Consider the following 11,943-nt stretch of genomic DNA (forward strand, 5'->3'; position numbering starts at 1 on the left):
CTGGGCCTCAGGAGGGGTGCAGGTTTATGTCTTGGTGTTTACTCTTTACATTTTAGGTGCTGAACAAGCCTTTTAATCCCAACACTTGAGAGTTCAAGGCCAACCTCGGGTACACATTAAGTCCCTGTCTCAGAATAAAATAAAGTGGGGCTGGCAAGATGCCTCAGCAGGTAAAGTGTCTATGCCAAGACTGGTGGTCTGAGCTCAATTCTCAGAACCCACCTGGTTCTGAAAAGAGAGAACAGACTCCCATAAGTTGTGCTCTGATCTCCAGGTGAGCGTGCATATACGCACACTTAAATGTAAAAAATTTTTACAAAGTGAAAGTCTGACAGGGACTTCTACAAAGTTGCTCTCTCAAATAGACTTTGGCTCCTAAATTGTGTTAACTTCCCCAGTCCCAATTACTGCAATCACCTACCTTTTAGTCCAGCTCTCCAACTGTTCTAAAAACTTTATGAATCTTGGAAAAAAACCTTATAGTGAAACCTAGCTAATGTATTAGAACTTTCTTCTACAATATGGGTTCGATCCTCACTCTGTCACAGGAAGCGACAGCACTAAAGCACTGCAGCACTGTATTGTTGGCAGCAGCTATGCACTTTCCATGCCACAGATCAAACTGATACCTGCACGTCAATCCTAGCTGGCAATCACCAAATCTGCCAAATACCTTCCTCGTTTTTTCTGGCACATTAAAAGGCATTTCCAAATTAAGCCTGGAGGTTAAGGAGTTCCTGGTCTGGAAGAGTGCTTACCTAGCATGCACAAAACACTACATTTGATCCCCAGCACTGCATAAAAACCAAATGTGGTGGTGCACTACTGTATTCCTAGCACTTAGGAGTATTAGAAGTTCAAAGTCATCCTTGGTTACATGAGTTGTGAGTTCTAGGCCAGCCTGGGCAACACGAGACCCTGTCTCAAAAAAGGACAGTACTGAAGAATGTTTTCCTAATTCTTCATCAGTAACCACTTTCTAAACCGAGGTTTTGACATTTACACCTTTCACGTTCTGCTCTAAACTCACCCATTTCATGGGGTCTTTCACTCCATCCAGATGTACATGAATAGCACTGCTAAATAAAGGTAAGCCCTGCTGGGATTAAAGGCATGTGCCACTACGCCCAGCATGTATTTTTATATTTTAATGAAAGTTTAAAAGATAAAAACCCATCTTAAAGATGGCAACACCAGACTACAAACCAGGTATGAGTCACATAATGTTGTAGTTTTCTATCTCTGTATAGAAAACAAGCGGAAGCCAGGCATGATGGTGCACATCTACATCCCAGCAGCACTCAGGAGGCTGAAGCAGGAAGACTACGAGCCTAGGCTATTACATAGCTAGACCCTGTCTCAAAGAAGAAAACAAATGGAATTAAGTAGACAACATAAAGGACTTTACTAGTAAGAAGAATTTAAAGATCTGAAAGGTAGAAGTTATTGTCAAGTGATAATCTAAGCCACACCTAACAGTAACTGATGATCAACAGGGGCGGGGGAGCTGGAAAGAAGGCTCAGCAGTTAAAAAGCACTGGCTGCTCTTGCAGAGGATCTGGGTTCGATTCCCAGCACCCACATGGCAGGTAACAACAATCCATAACTCCAGTTCCAGGGATCCAACGGCCTCTTCTGACCTCTGAGGGTATTGCATGATACAGGTGCACCTACACACATGCAGGCAATACATTCATACACATAAAAATCTGTAAAAATACAAGAAAGTAATATGGCTGCAGATGACACTGTTATCTAGGACAGGAAGTGCTGGTCGAGTGCTTGTTTAGCAGGTGTCAGGTCCTAAGTTCAATCCCCAGTATTGCAAAAATAAACCTTTCTACTATAAAGGGGAAGACACAAATAGTGGCAGAGCAGTTATGTGTTTAAGAACTAAGCACTAAGGCTAGAGAGGGCTCAGCAGTTAAGGGCACTGGCTGTTCTTCCAGAGGACCAGGGCTCAGTTCCTAGCACCTACATCAGGCAGCTCACAACTGCCCCATAACTCTAGTTCCACAGGATCTGAGAGCCTGTTCCTGCCTCTGTGGGCACCCACACATGTGGCAAATATACCGACACACCCTCATATACATAAATGAGGAGAAAAAAAAAATCTTTTAGAAAGAAAACACTGGGCCAGGTAAGGTGGCACATGCCTCACCTGTAGTCCCAGCACTTGGAAAGCAGAGGGAGGTGGATCTCTGTGAGTTCGAGGCCACCCTGGTCTATGTAATGAGTTCCAGGCCAGCTGGGCCTACAGGGAGACCCTGTCTCAAAAAGACAAAAAAAAAAAAAAGAAAAAAGAAAATATTGTTTTTAAAAGAAAAAGGAGTGGAGGGTGCAAGATGGCTCAGGGTATAAAGGCTCCTTTATCCTATCAAACCTGACAGCCTGAGTTCAATCCCTGCAGCATACCTGGTGGCAGGAAAAGAACCAAGTCCCATTGAAGTTGTCCTCTAACCTCCACAAATGTACCATGGTGTGTGCGTGCACACATATACACCAAGTAAAAATAATCTTTAAAAAATTTTAATGTTATGCTGGGTGTGGTGGTATAGGCCTTTTATCCCAGCCAGCGGGAGGCAGAGGCAGATGAATCTCTGGAAGATCAAGGCCACCCTGGTTCACATCATGACTTCCAGGTGGGCTGTGACTAGAAAGACCCTGTCAAAAAAAAATTTTTTTTAATGTTAAAAAACCCAAAACCCAGGGCTGGAGAGATGGCTCAGCGGTCAAGGGCACTGACTGCTCTTGCAGAGGACCCGGGTTCGATTCCCAGCACCCATATGGCAGCTACAAACCATCCTTAACTCCAGTTCCAGGGGACTCCAAAGCCCTCCTCTGACCTCCATGGCAATGCATGACACAGGTGCACTCACATACATGCAGGCAATACACTCATACACATAAAATAAAAATATTTTTAAAAAACAAAAACAAAACCCAGCACTTGGGAGGCAGAAGCAGGCCTGTGAGTTCAAGGCCAACCTAGTCTACATAGTGAGTTCCAGGCCAGTTGGGGCTACATGTTAACAGCCTCCAGTGAGCAAAGGCATAAATTGCCTAAGAATCTTTTCAAAGAATCTTTATCTCAAAAAAAAAAAAAAAAAAAAAAGGCCAGCGAATTTAAACCCATTGAACATGTGGTGAGTCTTGGGGGGTTTTTTGGTGTGTGCCTGTGTTTGGTTTTTTGAGACAGGGTCTCCCCCTGTAGCCCCTGCTAGCTTGGAACTTACACCAGGCTGGCCTCAAACTCAAAGAGATCTGCCTGCCACTGCCTCTGAGTGCTGGGATTAAAGATGTGTGCCACCATCTCTGGCTTCCATCTTATATAAGTGAAGAGACACATTTACATCCACAAAAGCAACTGCTCACTGCCTACTAAATAACCTTTTTATTGAAAAGTATCTTGCACTTATGATGGCTGTTTTATGTTAAAGATGTTACTTTTTACATGCAAGTAGTGTTTTTTCCCATGTGGGCACACTGATAATAAGATGACATACCACATGAAGTAAGTGTCTTTAATTGAAAAGCTAACAAATTATCTAGTTACATCCCCACCTCCCAAAGCACAAACTGGGTACTAAACTAATCTCTAGGCAACGTATTCAAAGCTGAGATTTAAAAAACAAAAGAAAAAGACAAATGAAGTCAGTCCTCAGGTCCAATTACGAAGAGCCCAGCTACATGCAGGCTAGGCAGAAGCAGGGCTGCCTCACTTGGGTCTGTAAGATCCCATCAACCCCATTGGAACATCAGCTTCAAGTCACCCTTTTCCAGTTTCCAAATCATGAATAAAGACTGTATTTTGTTAATTCTATTACAGAATACTTTTCATAAGTTGTTTTATTTACAATGCCAACTCTGAAAAGCTCACTGACGTTAACTGGACAATAAACTAGGCAGAAATCGCTTTACAGAAAGAGCCCAAAATGCCACTTTCTGCAGAGAACCCTAATTCCATTTTATTCAGAGTAAAGAAAAAAAAAACAACTTCCACTCATAATAGAAGTGACTCAACAACCATAAGTTTGGGATCTACTGGAACTACACATGCAGTGAGGACATTATGCTAACACAACTACTTGCTGCTGCATTTACTATTAACAATTATAAACAGAGCAGTGCAACTAGTATCGGCGCCATCCTCATAGTGTCGGCACAGCACTTCACTTCTCCTCACACCACTGGTTCTCTTTGCGCACCTAGAAGAGAGACACAAGAGGTCCCTTGAACATTGAAGACTCCCAAGCACTACCCACTCCATCCAACAGTGCATGGTGAGAAGGGCAGATGGAAAGCTGGGCAAGTGTCAAGTTAAGTAAGAGCGCATGCCTTAATTCCCGTTCTTGTGTCTCCTCAGGTATTTATTCTTCCCAGAAGTCATCAAAAAAGCAAGAGCAATGGGGCAATTACAGTTCCAATCACCAAATCTGGCAAGTAAATTCAGTTAATTCTTTCTTGTAATTTCAGTTCGTTGTCTTGTCAACAAAATCATTCTGACATTATCATTTATTATCTCACCATAAGGTTCCCTAAAGTACTAGTATACACTCAACTTTGGAGCCTGCTTTTCTAAAGCCAGCTATTCAAGGCTTATATACAAGGTCCCAGGTAGAAAAAGACTGCTAATGAATTAAGAGCCCCTTTAATTCAAAATCCATTTTTCTTATGTTTACAAAAGAACAATATCATCTAAGAGCTTAGAGTAAGAGACAGACCAGTAAAAAAACCAGTATATGGGGCTGCAGAGATGACTCAGTGGTTAAGAACACTGACTATTCTTGTAGAAGACCCAGGTTTGAATCCCAGCATCCACATGGCAGCTAATAACTGTCCATTAACTCCAGTTCCAGGGGGATCCGACAGCCTCTTCTGACCTCCGCAGGCATTGCACGACACGGGTGCACTTACCTACATGCAGGCAATGCACGCATACACATAAAAAGAAAAAAAAAAAGTAATCACAGATAATTGTGTGCTACCTACCTGGGCTTCCTCCTCTTCAGTAAAGTCATTTTTGATATTGAAGGTCTTACGAATCTCCTCAGGAGTTTTCCCCTTAATCATATTGGCAACAGTCTTGCATGTAACATCAAGCAAACCTTTGATGTCTAAGTAGTTTGCTGCCTGTAAAATGATAGCTGGCTTTCATTAATGTGCACTAGGATGTTTTAATGACTAGCAATGCACACTGAATCAAGTTTAAAATGCTAGATCATTTTAGGAACTTTATGAAACTCTCTACCTTTTAATACTCTTCAATTTAATTTCTTCTTTAATTTTCTTGCATATCGCTTTAACTGTATCCCACAGATTTTTAAGTGTTTTCCCTCAGTTATATTACAAATACTAATTTAAAAATTTCTTCTTTGACCTATAAATTAAGAAATTGCTAGTTTTTAAATATTTGCAGATTTTCCCAGACATTTTTTAAGCTAATTTCACTGAGGTCAGAAAAGCATTTTGATTTTAATTTGTTAAATTTGAAACTTTTGGGGCCCAGAAAATGGTCTATATTGACAAGAACTTATTTGGCTATGATTAAACATAAAGTTCTATATATGTAAGTTAAGACAAATTATCTAATAGTATTTCCAAGTTTTCCTAGTCTTTACTGATTCCCTATTTGTTTTGGAGACAAGTCCTGGAATTTCGATCAATGACTAGAATTTTGAGTTTCACTGTTTATTTCACTTTTCTGAAGTTCTGCTTCTAAGTAGACATTTATGATCATGTACTTTTAATGAATTGATCCCCTTATTATGAAATAGCCCATTCTAAACCTGTTAATACTCTTTGCTCCAAAATCCATTTTATTGGGGGGTTTTGTTTGGTTTTTAGACAGGGTCTCACTGTGTAGCTCTGGCTGGGCTGGAACTCGCTATGTAGACCAGGCTAGCCATGAACTATGAGATCCACCTGCCTCTGCTTCCCAAGTGCTGGGATTAAAAGTGTGCATCCACCACATCCAGCTTCAAAACCTATTTTAATACAGCTATTCCAGCTTTCTTTTGATTAGTGTTAGCATACTCTTTCCATCTCTGAATCTAATTGTGCCTGTATATTTAAAAGTAGGTTTCACCAGGCGTGGTGGTGGGGCATGCCTTTAATCTCAGCACTTGGGAGGCAGAGGCATCTCTGTGAGATGGGGGCCAGCCCATCTGATCGGCCATTTTCACCTCTCAACTGGTGCTTGGATAACTTACACTTAATGTGATTACTAAAACGTATATAGTAGATAGCATTGCACCTGAGTTCAGAGAATATTATCAATTCAGTATCAATGCATTTGGCAAATTCAACTCAAGTGAGTGGTAAAGGCTCTGGAATGAACGGCTTTATCCATTAATAACATACCAGAATGAGTTCGAAAAGTGTTCCTTGGTCAACTTTCAGGAATTCTTGGTCCCAAACAGGGATATCGTCTGTCCGCTTTTCTTTGTTCTCATCATCCTCAGGAGGAGGAGGGTCGTCCTTGTGGTGGGTGCACCACTGAATGACCTACAACAGCAGCAGCTCAAGTCCTCATTCTGTCACAAAGTTCTCATCCCAATGCTGAGGCATTAGTCCTACACTGGGGTAAGAACTAGCTCAAGCTGACATGACAAAAAGTTAATAATCAAACTAATTTTTTTAACATTTAATGTTCCCATCCTGTGTCTCTCTTGCTCTCTCATACACATACACACACACACACACACACACACACACACACACACACACACACACACACACACACACACACACTGACTCTATGGAGGTAAGAGGACAACTTCTCAGGGTTTCTCCCTCCACCATGTGGGTTCTAGGAATCAAACTCGGGTCATCAGGATGGACAGCAAGCATCCTTACCTACTGAGCATCTTGCCAGCCGTTTTTTATTTAATTAAAAAAATACTTTTTTGGAGACCAATTCTCCCTGCAGCCCAAGCTGGCTGGAACATCTCTCTTTCTCATACTCTGTCCATATCCCTTAAGAACACATGCTCCATAAGGGAAGAGATTTTTAATTAATTTGTTGGGTTTTTTTTTTTTGGTCTTTTTGACCTGTAGACCAGGCTGGGCTTGAACTCACAAGGATCCACCTGCCTCTGCCTCTGCCTCTGCCTCCCGAGTGCTGGGATTAAAGGTATGCACCACTACACCCGGCTGATTTGTGTATTTTAGTGTGATATGTGTATGTTTAAGGACAGGTGTGTGCTGGATAGCCTCAGCTGTCAACCAGACACGTGGGAAGAGAGAACTTCCTTTGAGGTACTGCCTCCATTGGACTGGCCAGTGACCATCTCTGTAAGGCATTTTCTTGATTGTTGAGTGATGTGGGAGAGCAGCTCACTATGGGTGGTGCCACCTCTGGGCAGGGAATCTTGGTTGCATAAGAAAGCAAGCTGAGCACAGGCCAGGGGAGCAAGCCTAAAAGCAGCCTTCTTCCATAGTCCATGCTTCAGCTCCTACCTTTAGGTTCTTGCCCTGACTTTAACTTAAAGGCAGATTGTAACTCAGAAGTATTAAGATGCAATACATCCTCTGCTTTCCAAGTGCTTTAGAGTGGTTTTTATCCTTTAGTCACAGCTGTGTCCTAACCTAAAAGACACCAGCTTCTGAATAACTCAAAGCAAAAGTTTTTAGAAGCATTTTACCTTAATACAAGATTATGCTACTTGACAATACTCAATTTTTTAAAAAAAAAATATTTATTTTTATTTTATGAGTGTTATGCCTGCATGTAAGCAACTGCACCTGTGTTGTACAATGCTTGCAGAAGACAGAAGAGGCTGTCAGATCCCCAGTTGTTAGCTGCCATGTGGGTGCTGAGATTTGAACTCCGGTCTTCTGCAAGTCAGTGTTCTTAACCATTGAGCCATCTCTCCAGCCCCCTTTTTTTTTTTCCTTTTGGTCTTTTTGAGACAAGGTCTCCCTGCTGTCATGGAACTCACTATGTAGACCAGGTTGGCCTTGACCTCACAAAGATCCACCTGCCTCTGCTTCCCCAGTGCTGGAATTAAAGGCATGCTCCACCACGCCCAGCTCAAAATTCTTAAGGAAAAAAAAAAAGAACTAGGGGCTAGAGAAATGGCTTAGTGGGTAAGAACACTTGGTCTGCAAGCATGAGGACCTGAGTTCAAATCCCCAGCACTCACATAAAGCCAGGCACGGCTGCACTGAAAGGAGGAGAAAGCCAGATTCTGAGAACCTACTGGCCAGTCAGTCTACCCCAAACCATCAGTTCCCAGTTCAGTGAGAGACCCTATCTTAAGGCAATTGAAGTAGATAAGGTACCCGATGTCCTGCTCTAGTTTCTGCATGCCTGCGTGTGCACATGCACACACCTTCCCCCCAACCCCAACTAGATACAAGCAGCTTCTAAACCACAAAAATATGATTACCCAAGATAAGTGGTAAAAACTTTAATTCTTATAAAAAAGCCTGTTACATAATGCCAACAAACTATACATTTGAACATAGTTAAGATAAATTTTATGTGTATCCTAACAAAATTTTTATTTTTATTTATTTTTGAGACAGGATCTATGTATCTCTTACTGGCCTTGAACTAAAGAGATCCACCCACCTCTGACTTCTGAATGCTGGGATTAAAGGCATGTGCCACCCAGACCTGGCAGCATACTTTTTAAAGAAGTCCATTAGAGGGTTGAAGAGATTGCTCAGCAGTTAAGAGCTCTTGCTGCTATTTGAGGGTCAGTGCTCGATTCCTAGCACCACATCAGGGGGCTTACAACCATGTGTAATTCCAGCTCCTGAAAACACTGTGTTAAATAAAACAAACCTTATAAAAGGACAAATGTGTGGCTGCTTATCAGTATCTCAATGAGGTAGGGGGATGAAAAGCTACCATTTAATGGCTACAGAGCTTATTTGGGATGACAATAATGCTCTAGAGATGATTACTGGGGATAGTTAAACAACATTGTGAATGTATTTAGTGTCATTAAAAGGTACTCTTAAATTACCATTTATTTTTTAATATATCACTACTTTTTAAAAGTCCAATAAGGGGCTGGAGAGATGGCTCAGCAGTTAAGAGCACTGGCTGCTCTTAACAACTGTGCCTAACTCCAGTTCCAGGCACTCTCTTCTAACCTCCATGGGCACTGCATAACATGGGTGCACTTACATACATGCAGGCAATACACTCATACACATAATAAAAACGTTTTTTTTTTAAGTCCATTAAAAAGTTGGACAGCTGGGCTTGGTGGCGCATGCCTTTAAATCCCAGCACTCGGGAGGCAGAAGCAGGCGGATCTCTGTGAGTTCAAGGCCAGACTGGTCTACATAGTGAGTTCCAGGACAGCTGGGGCTTCTCAAAAAAAAAAAAAAAGTTGGACAAATGGAGCTGGAAAGATAGTTCAGTGGTTAAAAGCACTGACTGCTCTTGCAGAGAACCTGGGTTTGAATCCCAGCACCCACATGACAGTTAACTGTCCGTAACTCCAGTTCCAGGCAATCACTGATGCCCTCTTCTGTCCTCCTTGGGAACTGCACAACATGGCTACATTGATATACATGCAGACAGAAGACACATAAAATAAATTTTTTTTAAAAGATGGACAATGAAAATAGCGTAAGAAATATAAACAAAGCTGAGCATGGTGGCAGACATCTTTAATCTCAGCACTCAGGAAGCAGAGGCAGATGGATTTCTGTGAGATGGAGGCCAGTCTGATCTACATAGTGAGCTACAGATCAGCTGAACCTATAAGGAGACAAGCCTTGCCTTTAAAAAAAAAAAAAAAAGTAAATAAAAAAACAAAACAAAAGCAGGCATGGTGGTGCAAGTCTATAATCCCTATACTGAAGGCAGAGGAGGAATAGTTTAAATTTTTTAAAAATATTTATTATTTTTGTAGGGCGTGGTGGCGCACACCTGTAGTCCCAACACTTGGGAGGCAGAGGCAGGTGTATCTCTGTGAGTTCAAGGCCGGCCTGGTCTACATAGTGAGTTCCAGGACAGCTGGGGCTACAGGGAGACCCTGTCTCAAAAAGAGCACCCCCCCCCCAAAATTTTATTATTTTTATTTTACGTGTCTGAGCGTACTGCCTGCATTATTGGAAGTGTGCCCATGTTGTGCAGTGCCCTCGGAGGCCAGAAGAGGGTGTTGGATCTCCTAGAACTGGAGACACAGGTGGTTGTTAGCCACCATGTGGGAACTGAACCCAGGTCCTCTGCAAGAGCAGTCAGTGCTCTTAACGAATGAGCCATTTCTCCAACTTATGAGCCATTTCTCCAGCCCTAAGGAAGAGTAGTTTTAAGGTTATCCTCCAACTACATGGTGAGTTCAAGGTCAGCCTGGGCTATGTAATACCCTGTCTCAAAACAAAAATTGAGGGCTGGGGGATGGCTCAGTGGGCAAGAAGCACTTACTATGGAAGCATGGACCCGAGTTTGAATCTCTCTAGCACCCACAAAAGTTGTATATGCATGTGTGTGTGCACCGCATACTTCTAACCCAGTTTTTTTTTTTTTTTTAAAGAAATAGAGATGAGAGGATTACTAGGGCTTGCTGGCTACCAGCCAACTTCAGGTTCAGTGAGAGACCTTGTCTCCAGAGAATAAGGAGAATGACAGACCAGGACACTCAATATCCTCCTCTGGCATCCAGGCACACACCTGCAACACACATGTGCATATAATATCCACAAACCAAACTACCCATTTACACAAAGGAACAATCATAAGTCTAAAAGCTAAGTTCATTAAGAAAATATGATGGCAGGCTAGAGAGAGAGTTCAGTGGTTAAGAGCACTGACTGCTCTCAGAGGACCCAGGTTCGATTCCCAGCACCCACATGGCAGTTAACAACTGTCTGAAACTCCAGTTCCAGGGGATCTGATGCCTTCTTTGGACCTCTGCAGACACTGCACGACACAGGTACGCTTATACACACACAGGCAATACATTCATATGAAAAAAAAAAGAAAATATGATGGCATCATCAGGATTATTCCAAGTTCAAGACCAGACTGAGCTACCCAGCAAGACTTATCTCAAAAAAAATAAAGGGGCTGGAGAGGTGTCTCTCCAGTTAAAAGCACTTGCTGATCTTCCAAAGGATGGGAATTCAGATCCCAGCACCCACATTGGATGTCTCACAACTATAACAACTCCCAGGTGTTTTTTTTTTTTCTCTCCAGTCTTTTGAGTCAGGGTCTCCCTTTAGCCCTAGCTGGCCTGGAACTCACTTTGTAGACCAGGCTGTCCTTGACCCACAGAGATCCACCTGTCTCTGCCTCCCAGTGCTGAGATTAAAGGCAAGTGCCACCATGCCTGGCTGTAACACTGAATTTCATACAACATATTTTTAATAATATTCAGACTCCCTCCCACAGAACCCCTTATCCATTTCCTCCCAGATCTTCCCCTACCTCCCTACTCCACCTCACTTCATGTCCCCATAATTATTTTTTATTGATTTTTTTGGGTGATTTTCATACAATATAATTTGATGGTATTTAGAGCCCCTCCTCATCCCCACTTCCCCTTAGAGCCCCCAATTTAATGTAAGACCTTGCCTAGGGCTGCAGGTATGTATTCAGCATGTTCGAGATCCTAAATTCAATCTCGAACACACATACACACACAAAAAAAGTCATCTTACCTTTTTTAGTATTGCTGCATTGACATTTGGTAGAGGAACAGGGTCATCATCTCCTTCATCATCCATTCCCAAATCTAAGAAAACCAGGAAAAGCCATCATTTAACTCCATCTCTTAGCCCACCAACTAAATGATGTCTCACACACATAACTCGTAACTTGAAAGACATGTTTTCTGAATGAAAATTTAAAGCATTTTTACTAAGAACTGCCAATAATATCAGAAAAGATGTATAAATAACTAAGCAGAAATCTGGGAAATCTGAGAAAGCTGGACCTCATTTTTACTCATTTTTATTTAAAAAAATTTTTAATAT

The 11,943-nt window shown here is 42.0% G+C and overlaps 1 protein-coding gene across 1 annotated transcript in view; it reads right to left on the reverse strand.

The window, feature by feature from the left end:
- Window positions 1–3,375: 3,375 nt before the first annotated feature.
- Skp1 (S-phase kinase associated protein 1) overlaps window positions 3,376–11,943 on the reverse strand; it is a 21,114-nt gene continuing 12,546 nt past the window's right edge. The window contains exons 3-6 of the mRNA XM_008827853.3: window positions 11,629–11,702; window positions 6,364–6,507; window positions 4,993–5,133; window positions 3,376–4,208 (exon numbers count right to left, since the gene is read on the reverse strand). Coding sequence (XP_008826075.1) covers window positions 4,173–4,208; window positions 4,993–5,133; window positions 6,364–6,507; window positions 11,629–11,702 — 395 coding nt within the window. The 3' untranslated portion in view covers window positions 3,376–4,172. The remainder of the gene's footprint in view (window positions 4,209–4,992; window positions 5,134–6,363; window positions 6,508–11,628; window positions 11,703–11,943) is intronic.

The sequence above is a fragment of the Nannospalax galili genome, unplaced genomic scaffold (genome assembly GCF_000622305.1).
Source record: "Nannospalax galili isolate Female #2095 unplaced genomic scaffold, S.galili_v1.0 scaffold970, whole genome shotgun sequence".
Taxonomy (NCBI): Eukaryota; Metazoa; Chordata; class Mammalia; order Rodentia; family Spalacidae; genus Nannospalax; species Nannospalax galili.